General features: G+C 34.9%; 1 protein-coding gene across 1 annotated transcript in view; it reads left to right on the top strand.

Moving 5' to 3' along the window:
• The window catches only part of LOC129228692 (WASH complex subunit 4-like), a 31,195-nt gene extending 6,568 nt beyond the window's left edge, over positions 1-24,627 (top strand). Inside the window, exons 2-8 of the mRNA XM_054863376.1 lie at positions 3,394-3,533; positions 10,418-10,583; positions 11,414-11,481; positions 22,056-22,280; positions 23,661-23,778; positions 23,912-24,039; positions 24,463-24,627. Of these exons, the coding sequence (XP_054719351.1) occupies positions 3,394-3,533; positions 10,418-10,583; positions 11,414-11,481; positions 22,056-22,280; positions 23,661-23,778; positions 23,912-24,039; positions 24,463-24,627 (1,010 nt within the window). The remainder of the gene's footprint in view (positions 1-3,393; positions 3,534-10,417; positions 10,584-11,413; positions 11,482-22,055; positions 22,281-23,660; positions 23,779-23,911; positions 24,040-24,462) is intronic.
• The last annotated feature ends 1,976 nt before the right edge of the window (positions 24,628-26,603 follow it).

Genomic DNA, 26,603 nt, shown 5'->3' with positions numbered 1-26,603 from the left:
TTTTTGGAGATGGACCACGAAACAATGCGGCGGAGAATGAGACGTTCAAATAACTTGTCGGAAACAGAACCTAAGGCGATAGGTCTGTAAGAGGAGATGTCAGCAGCGGGTTTATTAGGTTTCTTTATAGGAATAATGATAGAAGTTTTCCAATTATCGGGGATGGTGACGTTGTCCCACATGGAGTTGAGGTGCTTTAGGAGGTTGGTTTTGATATTGTCGGGCATAAGTTTGAAGATTTTTGCGGGGATCCCATCTTCGCCGGGGGAGTTGTTCTTCATATGGTTGACAGCAATGTTCAGTTCTTGAAGGCTGAAGTTTTTATCTAAATGGTGACTATGATTAAAGTTAAAGTCAAGTGGGATGCCAGGAAGAGACGGGCGGGAGCAATAATGGAAGCAGAAAGCGTTGGCTTGAGCCAGGGCGGAGGAGACAGAGGTGGTTCCAATATTGATGATGTTGTTTGACTCAGTGATCCCCTTGGATCTATTGGAGACGATGGCTTTAATCATGCGATAGGCGTTTTTGCTGGATCCAAGATTGTTGCATATATTGTCCCAGTAGTTGCAAGATGCTTTTTTAATTTCTTTACGAAGATTAGCGGAGAAATATTTGTATTTAAGCCAGTCGTCACGTGAGACGTTTTTTTTTTTCGCTTTTCGGAGGAATTTTCGTTTTTGTCCGAGAAGGAAACTACATTTTTGAGTCCACCATGGAGGGAATTTAGATTTCTGATCTGAGTGAGTCTTCTTGTTGGTGTTGAGTGCAGTAATAAAAAGGTTATGGAGATCTTGAAAGTCAGAATTGTCCTGGAAGTTGCTTTTGATGTGGTTTACTACGCGATTCTAAATATGGCTATTCTTCTGGTGAATTGTAGAGATGTTGGAGGTAAAAATCTGGGAGAGGTCAATGATGATGGGGTAATGGTCAGAGTCAAAAAGGTCAGGGTGGACGTAAAAGTTTAAGAGGGGGAAGAGGTCAATTGAACAAAGTGAAATATCGATAAGGGAGTGAGCGCCGGAGGGGGGCCCTATGAGTAGAGGAGCTGTTGTTGATAATGCATATATTATTGTTGATAATGAAGTTGGCGAGAGAGTCAGCATTGGGGGAGTTGAACAAGCTGCCCCAGTAATTATGATGAAGGTTGAAGTCTCCGAGAATAAAGAAGGGCGTGGAAAGGGAATTTTTTAAGTTCTCAAGCCAATCTGTCTGAATTTTGCCTTTGGGAGAATAAAATATTGATGATGTCAATTTGTTTGTTGTTGTTCCGATGCTGACGCCAAGAATTTCGGTATGAGGGGAGTGAAACCAGTTGAGATTAATTTCAGCAGAGGGAAAGGCTCTGGGAATGATGGTCATAAGGCCGCCACCTGCGCCCACTCCTCGATCTTTACGATAAATGATGGAATTGGAAAAAGAAAAATGGTCATTTTTGAGAAAAGTCTCTTGAAAAGCATAAATGTTGTAATCTAAAAAGGGGGACTGGTTAAAGTACGGGCGCTTATTCAAGATACTACGGCAGTTCCATTGGACTAATGACACACCCTCAGTGACAAAAAAGAACAAACAGAAAAAAAAGGCCTACCGGACCGAGGGGAGAAAAAGCGCCAAAAAGAGGGAGGGACCAAAAAGGGAGGCCCACTGTCACCGAGGACCAAGAGGGGAGGGAGGAAGGGCGGGGGTCTGGTTGGGCAGGGAAGAGCTGGGAGGACTGACGTGAGGAGAGTTGCCAGAGGTATCCATAGCATTGGAGGACGTGGGGTTAGAAGCGTTAGGGACTTTCCTGGGATGCTCAGGGCTAAGAGGCAATTTGGAAAAGATATTGGTGACCATATTTTGAATGCTAGAGAGGGTACTGTTCATTGCTTGTTCGAAAATTTTAGACTGAATTTCAACAATTTGGTTAAACTTATCCTCCATCCTCTTTAGAGCCTCGGTGAGGATACTTTCGACTTTAAGGTTTAGTTGTTCCTGGGAGTTAGGGACACCTTCTATCCTGCCAACTTGGGCGAATAAATGATTTTTTTCTTTGCGGTATCTGCGCCTGACCTCCGGAAAAGAAAGACAATTGATACATTTGAATTTTAAAAAATTTGCTTCTTTGATGTACTTAGGGCATAATTTATCTGAGGCCAAGTGATCCCCCTGACAGAGTGCGCACCTTATGGTGTTGCTCCCGCAAGAGGCTGTGGTGTGCTGTTCAGCACAGCGGCCGCATACTGCTTCTGATTTACAATTTTTGGAGCTGTGATTATACTGAAGACATTGTGTGCAAGCCCTTGGTCTATCTACGAACAGTTCCACATTATGGTTCGTGTACCACAATTTGATTGAGGAGGGCAGGTTGGTACCATAAATGGTTACTAAAACCGACTCGCTTTGGTATTTGACTCCTTCTTTGGTGTAAGAAAATCTGCGAAGTTCCTTACTGTACACTCCTTGCTCGTATAATTCGGTGGCTAATTCGTTGAGGCTAACTTCAATAGGGATGTTACGAAGAAGGAACCGAGTCGTGGTTCCGTCATTCAACAGTGAACTTTCTGTAGAGATGTTTAGTATTACTTTTTCAGCTAACAGTTCTTTGGTACATGCTGCGCTGTATGTTTTCACTATCATGTGATTGGTACGAGTAAAATCAATAGATTCAATCAGATTGTGGTTAATGAGTGACTCTTCAAATTCTTTTTTAATAAGCAAAGGTTTATTACGGGGGAGACCAGCTGAGGGCTGGTCTTTAACTTTGAAAAGAATACAAAAGTTAGAGCCACCGTTGCCAGCAATGGCATCAATGGTGGTCGGGTAATCCGAAATACTTTGAAAAACGTTGGGGTCCTCGATACCTGCCATGAAAATGAAAGCAGGAAAATGGTGCTGACGCAAAAGGAAAAAAAGAAAAACTGCCTTACCTGAGCATGGAAGCACCTGCCAAACCCAAAGACGGCAACTACCTTGGCTCCGCCGCTTGCGGGAGCAACAACCGAAAAACACGAAGAAACGAGCGCACAAAAAAAAAAAAAACTAGGCGAGGTGGGAGTCCCAGGAACAAGAGGGAGATGCCATAAGTAGCCTAAAAAAAGAAAAAAACAGACAAAAGGAAAAAGGGCCAAACACCCGGCCCGTGCATCTCCCGGCTGCAACGCAGCGACCACAACACACGAGAGCTTTGACTAAACTGCCACTGCCACCAAACCACGAGGAAGAGAACAGTTAAGGTTGCAGCCCGACACCAGGAGACCGAGAAACCAACACACATGCCTATACACATACTCCCTACACACAAACACACACACACGCCTACATACACACACACACACTCGTGATTGCGACAAACATAATTTGAATTCAAGATGTCAAAACTCAAATTAATTATTTTTCTTTTTCTTTTTTTTGAAGAAATTGTTGGAGAAGTTCAGTTGAGAAAATATGGAAAATTTTTGGAAGAGTATAGTACACAACTGAGGGCCATTGAACACGCACTTGATGAAACACTTAGTGATGTTTGGAATTCAGAATTAGATCCAGTGTCGCTGCAGGTATGTTTTTATTTGGAAGTAAAATGACTTATGAACGTTCAGATACTTTTTTTTTTTTGTAAAAATGTACGTATGATCTGTTCTTTTATCCAATTTTTTTATTTCTTTCCATGTACCTTCGTAAGTCCTAAGCCTAAGCACGATTGTTTTTATTATAAATGACCCTTTAAGCAAGCTTTCTGATTTTGATTGTCATTTCTTTTCACTTTCTTTCTTTTTAAAGCTTTTCTTTTCCTTTTTTTTCTACATTTTTACATTATTTAAATAGTGCTCTTTTTTCTTACATAATAAAAAGCAAAACTGATAGCTAGGGGTTCTGTTAGGTCCCTGGCTGTGGGTGCTTAGAACCCACCACAGTTCTTGCAGGTGTTTCAACAAGCCACTTCTGTGAAAGAAAGGGGTATTACAAGATTAAGTGCTAAATTGATTATTTTAATGACAAAATAACTTCTTGCTATTTACAGTTGCAAGTTTAGTTTTGTTAGAAACATAACTATTGTATTTTCCTGCATATTATCCGCGGCGGTATGTTATAGGGAGGTATTAATCGGCATGAAGAAAAAAAGGCTTTTTGAAACATTTTTCTTTGTACTAAATTGGTTTGAGGCTCAAAAGTACAGTGATGTCCCAGACATTCCACTTTCAATTAGAATCGAGAGCAGATCTGCACAAGTACCTGTTACTGCGACTGGTCTGGAGCTGTTCTGGTATGATTGATAGCAATGAGTATGTTTTGATAGCAATTGAGCAAATTAATATATAGGCGTCCCTATCCAGTTGTACAACAATGATTCCTTCTAATCGGAAGTATTCCATCATAGTTTGAATTAATCTTGATTTGTTCTCAGAATTCTGCAAAAAGTCTGTTTATTTAGTCGTTGCCACTACATTTTTTTAAAAAAAGCAATAGTCTCAGACATTTTCAGCACTACCCAACTTTGTTTCTTCACATTGTTAGTTGGTAACACACCAGTGTATCTGTAAGGGATAAAGTAAGAATAACGTGTAAACCTAGCTTTAACCGGTTAAAGTGGGGATTAGCAACGCCTTGTGGCTAAAGCCTGAAGAGCTCCTCATGTTTCCCACTTTAACCAGCTAAAACTGGGCCTAACCAACCCCAGTCGGTTAAAGTCCGAAATTACGTTGTAAATTCTTATGAAACTATTTTTTATAGGTTTAAGTATAGGCAGTACTCAAATAAAAGTTAACCGTAACTAAAGTCTTTAAGTTATCAACAAAAATAAAAATTAAATACAAATTAAAATAATCAGAAGTATTTTTAACTTCTATTTGTTTTTGCAAGATAAACTTGAATGGCAGTTAGAGTTACATAAAATATTTGCTGCTTTGTAAAGACATTTTTGGTTCCACATTTTGTTTTACAGTGATGTTTTTTGAATTCTTGACCACCAGAAATTGATTGTAGATTTGCAAGTTGCCTTAAGGACTTGTTCTCATCTGAAACATCCCCAATGTTTGCAAATTGGTATTCACATACAGTTAATTGATTTCTTGAAAACATTTCAGGAATTGTTTCTTTCTCATTACCCAATTTGTACAATTCGTCCTCTTTACTATCAAGAACTGTTGAAATAATATTTTTAATATCACCCCTACCTCTATCTACATCAGAAATTTTAACTCTTAGGTTATCACCAATATTGCAAGGTGGATACTTATTATTGTACAAAGATATCATTATTTTAGCCTGTTCTGATAAGTTTGCTTTTGTTTCGTTTCTATTATTAATTGTTATCTTTTTTAGAGCATAAATCACACAATCCATTTCTATTTTCACACAGTTCACACTCAGCACTAAATACTGCCCACCGGCGACAGACTGGACTCATAAGTTCGCGCACAGAGACAAATTCTAAGTGTGCTTGCAACACCGTAATACTATCATATTCACACCACTCGTTTTCAGTTAACCTGCTTACTATAGTTATAATTATTTGTTTTAACTCATTACTGAATGTATTTACAAGGTAAACTATCTTCGAACAAGGAAAATAAAAGATAAATTTGTGAGTTTAGAAAGCATAATATAACTAATAGTTTTCTTGATGTATTGGGGAGGGGGGCTCTGCCCCCTCAAAAATATTTTTGAGGGAGCTCAGGCTCCATGGAATCGGCGCCACTGAATGCCACCAACATTACATATGTCGAAGAGCTTCAAACAACGATAATGCATTTTTATGCTTCAAAAATCCATTTAATAATGTAAAAAAGCATAACAAACTTCATTACTCTCAACATTTGAATTTGGCTTTTAAATTTAAATTGTAAATAATTGCAGCATATTATATGCTTGCACTTTTTTATTAATTGTAAAATCTGCTTTAAACAATATTCAATTTTTTACAACCATTCGGTATTGGGCGATTACCGAGTACTCTGCAAATTGGCTGAGTAGTTACCGAGTACTCGGTATGTCTCTACAGATTACGTAGCATTTTTCAAAATTGAAAAACAAAAACTAATGACTAAGATACGTGTGCAAATATTTTTAAAAAAATACCACAAAAAATTATTTATTTTAGTAGCTTTTATGTTCTGCAGCATGTTACGTAGAACACAGAAATTTCAGTTTTTGGGGCCAAAACAAATGGTTGAAATTTTTCTTAAAAAAGTTGAAGAACCATGAGCGTGGGAATTTTAAAAAATTGCTTTTAAGCTTTCTATATTTTTTATTATTATTACAGGTGGGTATATTTAACATTTCTCATGCCCAACAATAGTAATGGGACGAAAAATATGAATAATCGAATTCTCAAACCGAAAATCAGTTTTGTTCAGCACTGAAAACTTGGGAATCCAAGGTTATTTTTTTCGAAATACTCTACAAAAAAAATGTCCTCTTATGTCCTCTTTGAAATTAATATTAATTAGTCATCGATGGTCTCTAGAAAGACCCTGAAAAGGAATTAGCTGCGTATACTTGCGAACTTTGGACCCTGAGCCCATACAAGTCGAAAAAACTCCCAAAAAACATGCTTGCGTAAACAAACAAGCGAGAGAGGTTTAAAAACATTTTTAAGCACTTTTTGGCGTTTTCACCCCACTGTGCTGAGGTGAGAATTCACATGTTGTGAACCAAAAATATACTAAAATAAAAATTACTACTAAAAAATTGTTGGAGGGTTTAAATAGACATATTTTTGATGAAATAAAAAATCATTGTTAAATGACATGAAATACACCGCCAGCTCAGTCATTTCCAGCTGAGGACTGCAGTTTCATGCTTATTAGCACTCATCAGCCCGGCATAGGAAAGTGACTGAGCTGGAGATGGGATTTGTTTCCCATCTCCAGCTCAGTCACTTTCCTATGCCGGGCTGATGAGTGCTAATAAGCACAAAACTGCAGTCCTCGGCTGGAAATGACTGAGCTGGCGGTGTATTTCATGTATTTCTGCTTTAGCCCTGGCTATTGAGCGGTAATTTACTGAACATTATTAAATGAGTTGTTCTTTGACGTTTTTACAGTAAAAAGCATGTGGCAGAAAAGTTACACTTTTTGAAGAAATTTTTAAAAGGCCTATATTAATGGAAAGAGCATCACCTCAGTGAATCTCACCTCGGTGAAAGACCTTATCAATGTCATTACTTCTGAGGTGGAAATAAATTATGGAGGGGAATTACATCAATTATAGGTATTCTACCAAAATTATAAATTGTCAGTATATCCTCAAATTTACTAAATACTATTTTTTAACATACATTTGAAACGACTAATTAAGCAGCAGTTTAATTAAGAGAGCTTAGTATTATTTTCCCACTAATCATTAAAAAAACTGATTGTTTGCACAATTAACAAAATTACTACTTAGATATTAAATTGGATTTGATTTTTAAGTATTAAAAGTTTATTTTTTTTATTTTTTTTTTATTTCCATAACAAGGCATTTTTTAATTTTTTGTTTTATTTAGGAGTAAAATAATTGGAACCTTAGCTGGGCAATTGTTTATGGTTACTTCTAGTAGGTAACACTTTCATATAAGAATGAGAAAAAAAGAAAACAAAAGGTTTCGAAATTGAAAAATATTTGCATTCAAAAGTTACGTTTTCTGGTTCTCCCATAAGTGAAAAAGTGTTGAATGTTGATTTTGGCAGATGCAGCTTAAAAATATTTTTTTATGTACTATTCAGCAGTCGTATTGCCCTCTGAGTCTTTTTGGAGGCAATAGAGCACAGAGTAAACTATGTACAAGGAGCAAGTTTTCTAGGAATTGAACCCGCTTAGCAAATTGAGGGACAGGGATATTGATTGATAAACAGGGCCGGATTTGGAAGTGTGGAGGCCCCGGGGCAACGAAGGAGTGGAGGCCCCTAATCAGGGTTCGAACAGATCATCATATTTTCGAAAATATCCGATACTTTGATATATATCCGAATATTTTGATAGATATGTGTATATCCGATATTTTCAACCTGTGAAAGTTAGGATATTTTGTAAAAAATTTTTTATCGTGGGAGCACCTTTGTTGTGGAGGCCCCTGGGCAGTAGCTCCGTCTGCCCTCACTTAAATCTGGCCCTGTTGATAAACAGTGGTAAACTTTGTGCATATAATTTTTTGAAATAAAAAAGTTTGACTTAAGCTTTAATACTTGAATTTAATTAACAGAAAATATTAAAAATTTATTTGTTTACAACCATTGAGCCAAATACATAGTAACTTTAAAAAATGAAACAACATTTTTTTTCTTTTTATGTAACTTCTATTCAGGGTTGGATTTCTGCCGGCAGAAACTGGTTATAACCGGTAAAAACTGGCAGAAAATGGCAAAAAACTTAAAAGTGTCTTTAATAACTTTAACTTTATTTAACTTTTAAAGTGATTACTAAATTATATATTTGTTTAAATAAACTGATATATCAAACTTCATTTCATCATTGTAAAAAATAAAATACTATGCAAGTGCCCTTGATTTAGTTCAAAAGGGGAACTTTTCAATTGCAGATGCTCATAATATTTGCATTAATCTAACAACGGAGAAAAATCAGATGGGTACTTAGGCAAGAGGAGTGACATACAGAACTAAAAACAGGAAATTACTTATTGTAATTTGCTCACTTTATATGCTTCATCTAAATTGCTTGTGACTGAAACTATCACTTGCTTCAAGAAGAAAGTGTAAGAATTTTACTTGCCAATATTAACCTAGATTTTGTATGTACCTAATGTCACAGCTTTGCAAAACAAATTGGTCCCATTTCTCGAGACTTATTTTCCATTCAATTTTTTATCACTTTCCCAGTTACTAGATGGTGGAGCAGTGTGAAAAAATATACAACAGATGAAAATTTCACGAATATTGCTTGTTTTTTTTTGATGCATTACCTGCTAGCTCTTCTGTTGCAAAAATAGTCTTAAGTTCCTCATTTGTGCACATTAAATTGAGAAAAAACTGTTTGGATTTTTGAAACCACCTTTTCTAAGAGGCAACTGCAGGGTCCAAACACTGTAAAATTTAAGTAATAAAGAAATACCTTTATGCCGAGGAATAACAGGAAATATCCAATGTTGTTTAGCACAAATAAACAGATTTCAGAATACACGTGTTTCGAGGTTTTAAGGAACCCCTTTTTCAATTCAAAGGTGTGAGCTTCTAGATGTAAAGACCCCCAGTAAAAGCAATGAAAATGGACAGCAGACAGTTTAAATATCAAAATAAGCAATAACAATGCGGCCTTGCCTATATTGGACAGACCCGCCGTTCTTTGAAATTTCGTTTAAAAGAGCATAAAAATTATGTGAGAAAACAACAATTCAATAAGTCTAGTATTGCTCAACACTGCTGGGACTCAAATCACTCCTTTGATTTCAACTCATTTAAAATTATACAGAAATGCCCAAATTCAACTGATCTTGATTTTTGGGAGTCTTTCCACATTCTGAAGAATCGTTCTAATCTAGTTAACGATCTTAAATCCATTCCGTATTTTTCTGCAGTGTGGCATCCATTCATTAATTGTAGTCTTTTTTCGCCCCTCTTCTTTGATCTCATATTTTTTCTTCATTGCGTTGTAGGTGGTTATGGTAATGTCTTTCTTTGGAACTTTTTTTCTGTTTTTACGTTTCCATTTCATATTTTATTTTGTACTTGTTTAACGTTTTGTTGTTTTCCAACCTCTTTCTGTTTTCCTGAATTATATTTATTCTTCCTTTTGCTAAATGTGGCAGTTGATTCGTAGTAAATTTTTTTGGACATAAATTTATTGCTAATTTATTAATAAGCGGTTTCATTTTGACAGCAACATGTATTTTATAGGTCTTTTTACTGAAATTAATTGCTTAACGGTTTTCTCTGGGAGGGAATCATGCAATAAATCTTGACTTTGAGTTCCGTTTTGTTTTGTTTTGCTTTTGTTATTGCTTATTTTGATATTTAAACTGTCTGCTGTCCATTTTCATTGCTTTTACTGGGTGTCTTTACATCTAGAAGCTCACACCTTTGAATTGAAAAAGGGGTTCCTTGAAACCTCGAAACACGTGTATTCTGAAATCTGTTTATTTGCTAAACAACGTTGGATATTTCCTGTTAATGTAACATTTGTTGCAAAGTAACAATTGATATTGTGCTTTAGTTAACAAATTTAATTATTTTTTCTGTGTATTTTCTACTGTGTGTCAATAATTAATTTTTTGTCATTTTGTGAGTTTTTGCCAGTTTTCTGCCACAATTGTGGCAGAAATTGCCATGTGGCAGCCTATTGCCATGACGGTTTTTAACCGGTTTCTACCAGTGGTTTAAACCACCTTGGCAAAAACTTGCCAACCCTGCTTCTATTACAAAACAGGAATGGGTTTAGTTAATTTTTTAATATTGTTGATTGTTGAATTTTCCTGATGTTTAACAATTTTCATCTTTTGCCTTAGTTGCTGCCTTATGAGAGAACAACTGTTTTGGAATTGATATCAACTGATAATAAGGTTTTGAACAAAGTAGTTTCAGTCCTTGCTGTTTTGTGCTGTGAAATTGATCAACTGTGTTATGAAGCAAAATCTAAATTTTTCCCAGCTCTTTTGTTTTATGGGGAAGGAGGTAAACTTATTCTACCTTAGAGTTCATTATTATTTTAGCTTTCATATATTTTAGTACTTTTCTTGTAAATAAAAATAAACAAAAAAGGGAATCTTTCTTTTTTTTTCTTTATTGTTAATGTTGAACATGCAGGTTAATTATGAAAAATTTATTTTTAAATTAAAAAAATGTTAATCCCTTTTTTTGTATAACATATTTTAAAATAAAGCTGTTTATAATTTTTTTATTTAGTTTTTTTTACTGATATTATTTTTCTAAATTTTAATGACTATCAATCATCATTAATTTTACAAATCATGGAACTTTCACCTATTTCTCGACAAAACATTTTAATTGAATTAATGATATTACATGCATAAAGACATGCAAAGGGGTGGCAAAATAATGCAAACACCTATGAAAAAGGCATGGTCCATTTCAAAGAAGCAGAACCTGCATGTCCCCTTTGCACTCAAGTCTGCCACCTATTGCTTTTAAAAGGTAGGGTATCAGTCCCCTCAAAATCAGTCAAATGTCTTGAAATCCATAAACTAAGTTAATCTTTTTAGCTGCTCCTAATTTTCTTCTTTATTTTTGAAATCATTGCATTCAAGCTCTGTTTATAAAAAGTAAATATATCTTTCAATTAAAAATATTTTATGGTTTGTGTTGTTGTTTATGATAAAAAAAATCTCAGTCTTCTCTAATTTTTGAAAATAAGCTCACCAAATGTTTTTTTCTTCAGTAAGTTGTCTAAGAAAAATACTGTTAGAAAAATATTTTTACAATATTTATATTCTTGAATTGATTACTATTATTGTTATTGATGTCTGGTTTTAAAATTTCCTTAGAATCTCCTGGTGCATTGCAAGATGGAGAAGCCCATATTTATTTGGGTCGAATGATTCCTTTTATGCAGGTACGTTGGTTTATTCAAAGGCTTTGGCTCATGCTCATATTTGATTGAATTAAATTTTCTTGAGACCATTCTGCTTCACAATTGAATCATCTTTTATTTAGTATAGTTTCATTTTTTCAGGAACTATGAGCTTTTTATAGTTTGACTGACAGAACTCATGGAGTTTTTAAAGGGAGTTGATTTTTAGAATTCCTGTCTTGTATTCAACTTTTTGGAACATAAAACCTGCGCCATTCTTGCCTTTATTTAATACACACACATACAAAATTTAACAGTAATAACTAGCTGCGTCGCCCACAGTGCACCTCAAAAATAATGTTTTGTGACGCGTGTTCAACAATCGCGCTCGAACAAAAAAAAAAAAAAAATGAGTAAAATTTTGTGGCAGGTAAATAACCAAAAATTTAAAAATAAATAAAACTCCCAATTGCACGAAAAGCCTCAAAACAAAAACAAAAAAAAAATTTTTTTGTTTATATTCGAGAAAAAAAAGGCAACAAATTTTTCATTTAAACGATTTTCTTCATGCTACAACTACAAATTTTAATAACAGCAATTGTTACGGAAAGTTGAGCTGAAGCACTGAAAAATAATTTGAATGGAGGAAAGCCTTCGAAAATTAGGGATTTTATGTCGAAATCCAAGTTTCATAATTAATAATTTTTAATTGATATCTCCGCTAATTATTATCGGAGGATTATGTTAAATAGCCATACATGAAGACGAGAAGATTACGAATCCATCAATACCTGGTACGATGGTCAGTTCACTGTCGTTCGGGAGAAGAAGCTTGAACATGCATAGATACGCTTAGTTTTTAATTATATAAGAGATCTTAAAAAGAAAAAAAAAACAGTAATCTGGATATAGGATTTCTGAATGACTTAAAAATTTCAAAAGATGTGGACAACCTCAGAAATTCAACTACAATCGAGTCTCGATAATCCAACAAGACTACTACAACTCAGGTTATGCGGACTGCATAAATAAATGCAAGAGAAACAATAGCTTTTATATACAACTAAAAAGTAGAGGGTATTTTACAGCGGAAAAAGAAACAATCCCACAGATTTAATAATGTAAAAATATATTATAAAATTTCAGAAAAACACGTTAAAATAGTACTTCACTTATTTTTTAAAATCATTTTCGTGCCTTCTGTTTTTTAAGGAACCGCTCTCCAGTCATCTAGCGTCAGTTCAACTATTAATTGGTTTGCATTTTTTAAAAATATTCTCTCTCATAGAAGGAAAACATAGTAGTGTTTCAGCTTTCTCGGGTGAAACGGAACTTGGATTAGCAACACTCTACTGTAAAAACTATAGAAAACTAATGGTAACAGAGATAAAGTAAATTTAACGCTAATAAAGGATTTTTTTTTACTGTCCTCATTTTCCTGCTTAACAGATTAAAAAACATAAGTAAATAAGTTAAAAACCTAATATTATAAAGTTTAAAATGTCATTTCTCAGGGGTCCTGCTGACGAATCATGAAACTGGGTCCCATGAGTGAGTTGCTGTATCTTTCTATGAGAGTGATAAGTGTGACTGTCAGGAATCTGGGACCAAATTACTGCCTAATTTGTTTCAATTTAAATTAGGAAAAGAATACAACAAAGCTGTTATCAATTGTTTTGTCTTCTATAGTTTTTTTCCTTAAAAATTAGAACTGAATTTATTTATTTTTTGAAATGAATTAGCCATAAAAAAAAGATTACTTATTTGTAGTATTATTATACTTTGATTTTGTACATTTAGGAGCTTTCATGTTTCGTAAAGCGAAGTTATGCTGTAGTGAAAAATGTTATCCATCAGCTCTCAGCTCTCTATTACAAATGTGAATCTGCTATTGTTGATGTGAACAGATGTTCATTTTCAGGTATTTCTGACGGTTTTTTTTCTTGAATATGACATATATATATATATAATTTATATTTGTTTAACATTAGGCCTTCATTTTATGCTGGGGTTACTTCCACGAAAGTTCTACTTAAATTAAGACTACAATAAATGTGTTAAAATAGGGGGTTTTATTCCATAGATAAGAAAGAAAACTTCATTCTAATTATAGATAAATATAATAAATTTAATGTGTTATTATTTAGATACATCTGCCTTACTTTCATAAGGAAAACATGAATAATTTTATTTTTTATAAAAAAAAAGCTGGCTTTGATAGTCTGTTGGCAGTCATTTGTAACTTTTTCTAAATCATCTTTATAGGCATGAACATATCTATAATTTCTTGCGTCTCTTCCATGCAGGATTTTCTTCTCTAACAAATCAGAAAGATCATTTGCTATTCTCAAAGAATAGTTCAAAACTGCCAATGTGACAGTGTATGGTTATGTGTCAATGATTCCAGTATCCTCAGTTGTTAACTCCTGTCACTTCCAAAAGTTCATCATCTTCGAATTGTGTGAGTTTAATACCTTTAGTTTAGGAAAGAACAAGTCCAATGGCAAAAAGTCTGCAGCGACACAAGCTCACTTATTAGCACTCCAAAATGCAGTTAATTGCAAGTTATCTGTAACCTTAGGAGTTGGGAATTTAAAGGAAAAAGAAGTTTCTCTGTTCACAATGCTGCTTTTGCATAAAATCCAAACTTATCCACGTGAAATTAAACAAAGACATCAAATCTTAAACCAACAAAAATCAAATCCGCATAAAGTAAAACTCACCTAAAATGAGAGTCTACTTTATATGTAATAGTAGAATGTCTTATGTATGCTAAATTGTTTAAATTTAAGATCTTGTAGTGTTAAGATTTTTTTTTTTTTTTTGAAAGATGTTCAGATTTTTTTGCATATTTTGCTTGCAATATATATTATTTCTAAAAATCTCAAATTAAGAAATTAATGGTCTCTCCTCCCCGCCCACACCCTGGCTGCAAAGGTGCTACACAGTTCACACAACACACTACACAAAAAACAGTATTATGTGATCTGCTTAATTAAAACGCATTGAAAATTAGGAGCAGAGACTGACAAATTCCCTGTAGGCACTGGCACCTACCTGGGGGGGGGGGGGGTCATTGCACAGGCTACGGCATTGAAATTTTTAGAGAGGGTGTTTTGATGGATATTTTTCTCATTTATAAGGGGCTCTTGCTTTGGGGGGGGGGGGGGATTAGGGGGTTTGGGGATAGGGAAGTGCACCCTTGCTTTTAGAGAGAAATGGGCTCCCCCTGCTGTTTGTAGAACATTTTAGACACCAGACAAATTATTTCTTAGAATTTATATTCACATTCAGTGCAATATGGCTTCTGAAAGGTGTTTGTTCTGAAAAAACTAGTTGCCAGTAGCCAAGGTACTTTTTTTAAAACCGCTTGGGCGACCTGGTGCAGGGCCGATCCTAGGGTGTCGGCCGCCCGTGTGCAAAGACTTATTGTGCCGCCCCTCAAGAGTAATTTTGCATATTTTGACTAATCTTTAACGTCCATATAAATCTTTCTTCAAACTTCTATACGAAGTTCTAATTAACAAAAAAAAAAAAAGAAAAAAAGAAAGCAGAAGAATGATGAACTTATAAGAAGAAGGAAAAGTTTTATAATAAGAAACTCCTTATGGTACAATTTATATCTTTTAAGAAAGTAATAGATGCCAAAATTTAACTCGTCGCAAAACGCATTTTATAAACTGTCTTCGGTGACATCAGAGGAAGGATGGAGGAGGGGGGATTTGCTCCGAGAAAATTATCGAACTTGGCGTATGAAAAATAGTTTTAGTTTCATCTTTGGTTGTGTTCGTTTGCAAGGACGAAAGAGTCGGGTATATTCAAGGTGCAATGGAGAAATTTTCGGAATTCGACGTCAAATATCGTAATTTTAGGAACTTTTTTCGAGACTTTAGGTGAAAGTAATGTTGCAGATATTTTCTAAAATTCTTTCAAAATTGAAATCAATTTGAAACTATTTTTTAAGACCGTAGCTTAGAAAGGATCGGCGCTCTTTCCCGAAAAATTTTCCGAAACTGAAGTTTTAAACACGCAATTTTGGGTTACCTTTGTTGACGTTGCCAAAGGGAGGGAGATTCAATCGTATTCCATCGAAAGTTTTCGAAATTGAAGTTTAAAAACGCAAATTTAGGCTGCCTTTGCTTACAGTAGGGGAACTGGCGGCCCTTCTCCCGGGTGTTTCTCGGCACTATTGTTTCAAAAACCCATTGTTGGCTATATTTGAAAACGATAGAGGTAACGTGAAAATGTTCTGAACCGAAATATTTTTCGGAAACTAAAATCCATTATGGGCTATTTTTGGGAAGGAAGGGTTTTGGGGCTCCCAAACGGTTATTTCTAAAAGTGCAATTATATATTATCTTTGGTGACGTTAACGAAACTGGGAAGCTTCGGTGGATCTTTCGAATATTTTTCGATATTAATATCTAAAAAATACAACTATTGACTTTTGTCCACCTCACCTCGACCATTGATGGGTATGCCCTAACGCTGTGAAAGTTAAATAAGCCAGGCAGTTCTAATCCGGAATTTCGTAGAAATTGAAATCCCAAAGTCATATTTTAGGCATTGTTTGAGAACAATGAGACTAAAAAGAGCGGGCGGGGGTTACAGTGTCCCCCTGACGAACTGTTGTTTGAAACTGAAGTCAATTTCAGGGTAGTTTAGGCAGGGATGGGTTCTGTGGTTCCACGGAACCGTCTATCTCCAAAAGTTCTTGAAACTGATGGTTGAAAAAAACGCAATTTTAGTTTGTTTTTCAGTACGTTAAGTGAAAGGGGGTGGGATTAGAGACCTCTCTAAAGACGCCTAATTGAGACTGTCTTTGGTAGTAATGTTTGGGAATGGATTTCGGGGCCCTCCATCGCAAAAATTTCGAAAAAGAAATCCGAAAAATGTCATTAAGCAATTTTTGATGACATTAGGAAATAGCTGGTCCTCTGAAAACACATTTTGGACATTAGAGCCAACATTAGGTCCTTAAGATCGGTGGTTCAACCAGCGAAAGTTTCCAAAATTTAAGTCTTAGAAACGCAATTTTAAGCCTTCTTCAGTCTCGTCAAGGAGGTCATGGCATTTCTTCTGGATCTTCGTTTTGGAGTTACATATAAATTTGCTTCCCGGTGCAAGAGCCCCGTCCTCCTACCTGATCAGAAACCGGGCAGTTCATTCGGGATCTTAATTAGAAAAAAAATACCGTAAAGGGGGGGAAATTACAAAATTTTTGTTTGTCATTCAAATATGTTCGACTTCCCAGGGGAGTCGCAATTTTCCACTTTCTCTCCACGCACCCACGATTATTAAACACAGAATTTGTTGTTTGAAATGCTTGCGAGAGTCAGTATAGCTTCTTTTTTTTATAAATAAAATATGTCTTCATTGTTTAGGTCTATAAAAGTTTGGGGGGCGGGCAGTGGCCGCCCTCGGTGCTCCTTTTAGAAGGCACCCTTTCATGCTTCAGGAGGGGGGGCATTTCCCTCATTTCTTCTCCCCCTGTATCCATGCCTGATTAACGGTTCTGTCACAAATTTTGCAACAAAATGAAGCATGTGTGTAAAGAGTAGATATTAATGGACAATGAACCAACAAAATGTTCCCTAACATTCTATTTTTCTTAAATTATACTATGCTGACAGGAAATCGAAACTTACGTACTTTGATAATTGAACATTTAAAAATTCAGCATATTGATTCGATTTATTATAAGTTATCTTGTGAGATAGTTTTTGAGAAATTTTGCTTGATTATTAGAATTATATGATGCGGCCCGCGGCCGCCCCTTGCTTTGGCCGCCCTTGTGCGGTGCACACCCTGCACACCTGCTAGGATCGGCCCTGACCTGGTGTCTGGGCTTTGTTGGGTCCTGATCATAGGATTTCTCACATAAAGAAATCTGTTCAGTTTCGATATTAATTTCTCATAAATCCGAAGTATGATTGTTTATTTTATGAACTCTGAGTCTATTTGGAATTCACATAGTAAACTTTACAAAATGTTTTTGTTTGTACTGTGGCATAGTATGCTTTCTGTCAATGGATGCCACTGTTTCCCACACTTTTTACTCATTCCCATGCTTCGAAGCCAGCTGCATCGAATTCTTTCAAATCCATAAAATACTATGTTCCGCCCCCAAGCTGACCTTTGGCCGTTTTGGCTCAAATTTAACATTCCGTTCCCAGGATGGCCACCTGCATCCATGGACCAGCTGCATCCTTTGGGAAAGGAGAGAGAGAATCCCCATTTGTTTTCCAAGAAAAGGGCGGGGGCTGGGGCGCGGCTGACTTGGAAACGACGAGAACGATAAAAAACTTTGGAGAGGTCAGTCATGCTTTCTGGCTCTCTAAATATCTGTCTAACTACGAATCAATAGTATTTGTCTAAATCTTGTAAACAGCTGTGTAAATAAAAAAATGTTAAGTTTACCCCTGGCATTTCTTGCTTTACCACTCAGCATGCCACACGTACTACCAAAACGCCACAGTACTACAAATATAAAGCAAAATAAATAGGGTGTGGCTTCAAAAGATTCCAAACTTCCAGCTGCCTGTTAAAAGAGTTGCTGGTTGAAACCAAGGAAAAGCTGCCTCTAGATTTTTACATTTGATGTCTACCATCCAAAAAGTTGACTGGATTACAATTGATAGGATTGAAAAACCAAGGTAAATAAAGCACAAATTAACACAGAAACACTTTGTGTGTGTTAATTTATGCTTTATTTACATTAGTTTTTCAATCCTATCATATTGTATTACAAGCTTTTTTGATCTTTCTTCATTTAGATTACAATTGTCATCAAATATCTCATAGCAAAAAGTTTAATATGTTTGAGTAAAATATCAAACAGTTAAGTGATTATATTTCATTTGTGCAAACAATTACTGTATTACAGCAATAGGTTTTTGCAATTAACACCTGTAAATCCCCCCTCCCCCCCCCCCCCAAAAAAAAAGAAGGACAGAAAGAGATAATATTTCCCTTGAAAAGAACTTGTAAGTTTTCTCTGTTAGCGTCAATGAAATAAACTTCATGTGCTTATAAACTTGTAAACACAGAATGTTCCTGGTTAATGCTTTGCACCTCCGTGTGGTGACCGGAACAGAATAGTCCCAATGTAGTCCATGCGTGTTGTAAAAGGCAACTAAAATGGATACCCTATCTAAGATGTGAGGCACCGTGCTGATGAATGGATGGCATCTGGGTTGTATGATGTCTAAACGGTCCCCTCGAGGAACCAGGCGAAACCTTGTTGTAATTTGCCTTGCACTCATGCAGGGTGGGTGTACGGGTGTTGACCTTTTACCACCTCCCAATTCCCAGCTCCTATGGAGCTGGTTATTAGTTTGAAGGGGAGAACCCGCAACCTTGTTGCTAGAGGAGTTGAGGGTGCAATTTTGCAACCCACCAACCAAGAGGGCGAGGGTGCATGTCTGCAACCCACCGACCTTGCAGTAGGGTGGCAGGGAGTACTCATTTGTGCACAAAAATGCAACAGTCGCTGGCGTAGGCAGGAGAGGAAGAGGCTGGTATGGGAGGGAAAAGCCACTGGGTCAACCATTCCTGAGAAGGCAAGAGAAACCAAACGTCTTCAGTCAGATGTTTCAACTCCTTCCCCTGCACAAACTGCTGTATCTTAACGAGTATGGACAAGTCAGCCACAATCCTATCTATGCTCAAGCAGCGAGTATGTTTAAGATGGCTGTTGTGAGAGAAACCATCCTGCTGGATAGGTTATCTTGCGATGACATTGAACGTATTCAGCTTGTCACCCTAAGAATGACCTGACTTCCTTCCTTAGAAGGAAATCCTAAGAAGGACCTCAGAGAGAAGACCTGATTCTCTCTGAGGATCATATGCCAAAAATACTGGCATCTTAACAAAAATAGTATTGGGAAAGCTTTTGGTCTTCTTACTGGTATTTACACTTTAAAGCAGCACGTCTTATAATGGGTATCAGTAATGATCCAATTTGCGGAGGTTAAATCTTTAATGAGGAAACTATTACACCCTGTTTGATTGCAAAGTGTTTTCTGCCTATAGGTTTGAACACCTTGGTCATTGTTTGCTTAGACCATGGGAGATTCATGATATTCCTATTGAGTGTTTACTGAATTTTACTTCAGCTGCTGATCTGTTTTAATACTTCTGTTAGGGACTAGTACAATAGAATTCTGGTTGCAGTGCTTGGTTCGGTTGAACCCCCCTTTCTTTCATTTCATTTCATAACGTTTCGCACAATTTACTTAACAGGTTTCTACAGAGTACAAATAAGTTTTTTTTAAGAAAAGATTGAGCCTAAAGTTATTGGTGGATCTTGAGCTTTCTCAATGGCCTCTGAATAACTCTGATTTGACCCCACTACTTCAAACTGGCTTCTCTTTGCACTTGAGAAGGCCTCTGATAATTACAAGCACTAATACTCATAATGTATTAATTATAAAATGCTGGCAATTAATGGATTCCATTCTTAATTTCAAACTCATTTGTGCTAGGTTCTGAATAATATGAAAATGTATCAGGCAAAACATTAGCCTGAAAATTTCTGACTATTCCAGGAACTGTAAGCGAACTTATGCTGTCCTAGTTTGTTGCTAGAGAATGCAAACTTTGCTCATGCAATTCGTTAAAACAACTTATTTGGAAGATTTTGCTTGTCAAATTGTAGTTCCCATGTTTAAGATAAGAAATAATAAAGGTTCTGCATATGTGTGGAATGAATGTAATGAAGTTTGGCTTAAATATGAAGCATAATAGCAATTAAGTGAGTTTGAGATTGAAAAAATTCGAATGATACATATACTTACTTACCTACAAAAAACTCAAAAGGGAAAAAAGAAAAATGCAGTTTCAAGTACCATTTAAATGCATAGTTCAGAGTTTCAGCATCATTTTATGTTGTCAAAATTTTATCTCTGCTAAAAATAAATGAGAAAAGTTAAATGAAATAAGGCTTTCCTATGTTTTTTCCAAAACATATTGCTTTTCCCTGAAAATAAGTCCTTGTTACTTATGAAATTTTGTTACAAGAGATTGTCTTGAGCAAAGAAGGGACTGAGAGGACATGATTCAGTTGTTTAAATTTATTAAAATGAAAGATGTTAGGGGGCTAAAGTTTAGCACTGAAAACAGGACAAGGGGTCATTGTTTTAAGCTATTTAATTCTCAGACTAACATCAATATTAGGAAAAATTATTATTTTAGCAGGGTAGTGGAACCTTGGAACAGCTTACCGGAAGAGGTGGTAATGAGCAAGGGAGTAGATAGTTTTAAGAGGGCAATAAGATCTTCACTGGGGATTGTAAATTAACTAGGACCAGCCTAGCTATGCCCAGAGCCTGTTGCTGGTCGTCACTTCTGTATTTGTATTGTATTTGTATTAGATGTGCTATGACTTACTTTCAGGGACTGTCTTTTTTTATACATAATAATTAATATTCGTTCCTACTCATAAAACATTTTTTCTAGTTAAAAAATAAATTTGTTCAAATTGAAGAAATATGCTTATTGAAGTTCAATACATTTTCTTCCATTTAATAAACATTCAAAAATGAATAAAATAATTATTACATGCATGTTTTCAAGTACAAATCCAAGGGGATCATAACATCCCCCTGAAGCAACCTCACTCTTCCCATGAGTCCTTGAAAATGCTGTGAAGTGCTTCATTTCAGTGAACTGTTACAAAGGGCTCTTTACAGTGCTTAATTTTTAACAAAAGTTCTTGATTATTTTGACAAGGTACTTTATTTTTGATTTTTTAGCAAGTCCTTAAAGAATTACTTCCTTCCCTCGTTTTCTCATTCATCTCTCTCTCTCTTTAATCAGATATTTTCATTTATAGTTCTTTTTAAACTTATTCATACAGTCTGCAGTATTGTCAATTTTGCCACCTACTTCTATATTCTCTGTTTCTCCTAGATAGGCTGGGAACACACTTGGCTTTTTTTTTCCTGATCCAATTTTTATCGCTGCTGCTATAACATAATTGTAACATTCACACTGGGCGGTAAAATATCCATCACAACTACACCACCTCCTTCAGTTGATCACAGACCACCATGCAGCAAGGTAAAAATCCAACGAAAGTAGTGGCAGTGGACAGCTGAGTTTCTACCGTTGGCATTAAAAAATCCGACTGTCCATTTTTCTGCTGACTGTGCATGTTGCAATACCATCCCACCCACCACTACTGGTACGCCATCAACGGCAAAAAAATAGATCAGGGAAAATCACCAAGTGAGTTCCTGGCCATATGATTTAAAATTGTAATAGAAATTACCCCTCTCATTAATGCCTTTGAGGGTTCTGTTTGGAAAAGATGAATTTGATTCGTCTTCACTAATACATCCATTTATAGTTGAAGTATGTTAAAAAGCAGTTAATGTGTCTGTTATTCTGAAATATTTGTCGATGTTATCTGTTGCTGCAGCACTTTTTGCTGAAAAATATTTTTCATCTTCAAGTTCACCAAAGCCCTATGTACCCACAATTGTTGTTACACTGTTTGTTTAAAAAAACATGTCCGTAAAAGTATTTGTTGAACTGTCTTTTGAATACGCCATAACTTTTATAACATTGATATACCTAAGGATTTATATTAATACTTTTTGATTATTCTTTAGACTGTCTATAAGCATCTGGGTTTTCTTTTAACTACTTTGATGACACTCGATGAAATCATCGATGGGCAAGTCACACTCCGAGAGCACTGGACTCAGTACAAAAGAATGCTTGTTTCTATACATCATAATCCATCAAAGTTGGGTCTTTCTATTGAGAAATTGAGACCCTTTGAAAAAGTTATTTCCAAACTAGAAAATCAACTGTTAGAAGGAAGCATATTCATGGTATGACATATTTTCTTTTCTCTAAAAAAAGTTCTATTAATTATTATCTTTATCTTTACTAATAATAAAGCTGAATGTCCCTCTGTCTGTCCAGATCTCTGTCTGTCAAGATCTCTATGACGCGCATAGCACCTAGACTGTTCGGCCGATTTTCATGAAATTTGGCACAAAGTTAGTTTGTACCATGGGAGTGTGCACCTCGAAGCGATTTTTGGAAAATTCGATGTGGTTCTTTTTCTAATCCGATTTTAAGAACAAAAATATCATAAGATGGACGAGTAAATTACGAAATTATCATAACGTGGAACCGTAACATGGGTACAAACCAATTGGCGAGAACATTCACCATACATTATTTGTAAATACACAGGCGAACCAAAAGACCTTTTAATTTTCTATTACGGGCACAGCCGTGCAGGTACCACTAGTATATAAATAAAACAAAGAATATATATATATATATATATATATATATATATATATATATATATATATATATATATATATATATGTGTGTGTGTGTGTGTGTGTTTGTTCGCTATACAAATCCAGTTTACATCGGATCTCGTCGATTGGCAGGGAGGTACATGGGCACCGGAGAAGGATCGTAAAGGCATTTTCAAATGCCAAAAAAGTACAGAACTGTTCAAATTTTAATTTTAGGGCCTGAAAATGACATTAAATGGTTGTTTCTAACTGAAATAATTATCCAACCGGTTCAATTTTAGCGTCATTCAAAAGCTGGCGAAAAATGTCCCTGGAGTGCATTTAATTCCTCCGAATTTCAAAAAAAAAAAAAAAAAAACACGGTTGTTAAATCACGAGAAAAACAGTGACAAGCAATTTTAAGCGAAATGGAACTGCATTTTCATATCAGAAAATTATCGTTTGTGCGATCTCATTTTACATTAGCATGAGTAAAGCCATTCAAAACTTGTCATTTTTTTTCTCGAATGTGACTAAAATGAAATTTTGTTTTTGTTTGGAGGTAAAAATTTCCACTTTTCCACTTTTGATTATTATTTGGCAGTTTATCTTCTTTCTTTCTTTCTTTTTTTTTGAACTGCCAACAGAAGATAATCAAGGATTTTCGTTGCATTTGTGAAAGGTTGCATTTAATTTTTCGGGAATTTTTGATTTGCCGTTTTCTTTCTTTAAGAACGATTATTTTAATGGGAATCTTTACAGCATCCTTTTTCTCTAATTGAAACCTGATTGTTGAACATGCATCCTGATTATTGTTAGGTTTCTTTAAAATAATGTGGCAAAATAAGCACATATGGTGTCCAATTAAGAAAAAAACTTATGTTCATTAGATAAATTTGCAAGTTCCATTCATAACGTTATGTGTTAAAAATGAATCATCTTTTTCTGTTACAGGGATGTGTGGAGCAAAATTTTGATGACAGTAAAAACTTTGTATCCAAAAATAGCTATTTTGCTGAAGAATTTGCCTTAAATATAAAGAATCAATTGATTGTTAATGAGCCCAGATTAGGTAAATGCACTATTTACTTATTTTCATTATTTATTTATTTAATTAGTTTATTTTATTATTATTATTATTGTGAAGTACTTTGCCTCATGAAATATGTATTGGTATCCTAAATCAAGATGGATGGTTATTACAGGAGAAAGTAATGAATATGATTCTCGTTTGCGAATCCCGGACATTTGTTGCCTGTTTGTTCTTCATTTTTATTTGTACCGTACAGTGGATAAGAAATTTTTTAAAGCTCTTTGGGACACTTATAAAAAGGTATTGCTCTTTTTATAATGATAGTATTTTTTAAAAACTAGTAAAATGGACTTACTTAATTAGTTACTTACTTAATTTAACTTTTCTTGTGGTTTTGAATTCCAATTTATATATTACAGGAAAAGAAGTGTTTTTCAGTTTTCTGATTTCATTTTTAAACAAAATATCAAACAATGCTTTCTTTGTAATAGGTTTGGTAAGACTTCAATTGGAGTATGCTGTTCATTTTTGTTCTTCTCCTTATCTCAAGAAAAATCTTTCTTTATTGGAAATTAGTTACTAAATAGTCGCAAAAAAAAAAAAAAAACAAATCTTTATTTCAGCATGTAATGTTGTTGTCTTGAATGTTATTTGCTTCCTATTTCTGCACGTTATCTAAGTTTTGAAACAAATCTATTGTGAACTAATGTTTTATTTTAATAGGTGCCTGCTGTGCCTTTAATTGGTAATATATTATGGTTTCCTGATCTGTTTTTGTTGACGCGTGTTCCTGCAATGGCTCGAACTTTTGACAGAAAAGCTCAAGAAGCTGTCAAATTTGCAAGACAAACATACTTACAGCAAAGAACTCAAAATATTGTCAAGTAAATTTATTTTATTTTTAACAACTACTATATGGTTCTGAGATTCATAAAAAGTATTTTACATAACTTCAGGTGCCGTATTGTTAATTTTTCCTTGCTTATTTTAATCAGAATGCTTTTTTTATTAATAGTCTAGTCAATGCAAATGAAATCCTTAGCATGATGGTTTAATTCCATTGATAGACAGTTGATTTTTTTTTCTTTCCATTTTTTAAGTAAGATGTTTTTTACTAAGTGAGATTGAGATGCTGTTTGCTAACAAGCAAAAAAAAAGTCGTACATTCGGTATGAACTGATAACCACCCCTCTTTTATGAATACTGGCCATGAATGATTTTATCTATCATTTTTGTGCCAAAATTGGTTCATTAAATGAGACACTGTGAGCTAGCAAAAAAAAACATACATACATACATATCGTATAAACTGATAATTGCCTCTTTTTATGAATTACTCGCAGTACTTGCATGAGGATGCCTGTGCTAAAAATTCAAAGGAGGCCGCTTGAATAAATAAAAATCAAGCCCCCACCCCCAACCCCGCCTTCTTCTGACGTAAAATGATCGTTTTTCGTTAACTAAAATGCGTACACACCTTTTCAAAAATCCTATAAAAATTTCTCTCTAATTTTAAACAATTTATTCTCCAATACATTAAAATATCCACATTCCAACTACAACAAAACGAATGGAAAATCAATTGGTATACACACACTCAATTTAGTCTAAATAATAACAGTAAAACATCCATAAAAACAATAATGGCAACTTTCCCCAAAACGTTTTCAAAAAAACTAAGAAAATATGCTAAAAGCTCTTTTTGAGTGAAAAAAAAAATTCTTGCGAGACGTTCCAAAATCGTCTTCGGAAAAAAAGAGAAAAAGTTGTATACAGTCGAACATCCATATATCGAACTTCCACACATCAAAATTTTCTGTACGTCGAAATCCCAGCAAATTTCTTTGTTCATTATATAGGAAAATTGTTTCTACATATCGAAAAAATATCTATATATAGAAATTTTTTTCGAGACATTCGTAGATTTTTTTTCCACTTTAGACTTGGTCTCATGAAAAATGGAAGGATAGAGGAAAAAATTACGTTCACTAAAGGTTTCTATGGAGCTCATAAGAAATCTGAGGTTGAAGGGCATGTAGTTAAGTCGTTGTTCCGTTCTGAAGTTCTTAAATTCCCTCAAGTTCATTTCAAATCTTAGCTGTAACCAGTAACACTGTAAAATCAGTTTCAAGTTATCCCTTTTGTTTGTTGATTATCATTTCTAGTCTTCTTAGCTTCAGTAAAAATCATTCAAGTTAAGTAGATTGATTTTTTACTTTTCTATCGATCACATTGTTAAAACAAAAATCCCCTAATGTTGCGATCAAATTGAATTGCCCCAAAGAATATGAAGATGTATTGTTGCCGTAAAAATGAAATTTCTGTTAATTTATTAATAATTAACTTTCATTTAATCCGGTGCTCGTATAAATTAGAAATTGGGTTTCATACATGAAAGTTAGCTTTTATTTTAATGTTTTAGGATACTTTTACGATAAAATAAGATTGTTTCCATACATCAAAATTTCTACATATCGAATTTTTTTCCGGCAATTTGCTACTTCAGTATATGGAGGTCCGACTGTATTTTATTCTGGTTAAAATGCACAATAAACAACTCAAAAATCCCGAATGGACCTACGCAAACATAACATCACTGAATACCGAACATGAAGTCACAGAATGTTAATTCTGAAACTAACTGATCATTTTGCTGTAGTGTAATGTTCGGATTGAGCGGAGCGGAGTCTTGAAAATTTGCTCAATAAGAATCACAAATATCTCCTGTTCTAATTAATTGGGAGAAATGGAAAAAAACATCTTGTTCTGAAAGAAAAAAAAAACCTTTTTAACAACATACAATATTATAGGGTGGAGGGATTCCCCCCCCCCCCCCAATTATGCAAAATATACCTTAAAAAATA

This window comes from Uloborus diversus, chromosome 8, assembly GCF_026930045.1.
Source record: "Uloborus diversus isolate 005 chromosome 8, Udiv.v.3.1, whole genome shotgun sequence".
Classification (NCBI taxonomy): Eukaryota; Metazoa; Arthropoda; class Arachnida; order Araneae; family Uloboridae; genus Uloborus; species Uloborus diversus.
The sequence above is the reverse complement of the archived record's forward strand: the minus strand, read 5'-3'. Positions and strand labels throughout refer to the sequence as shown.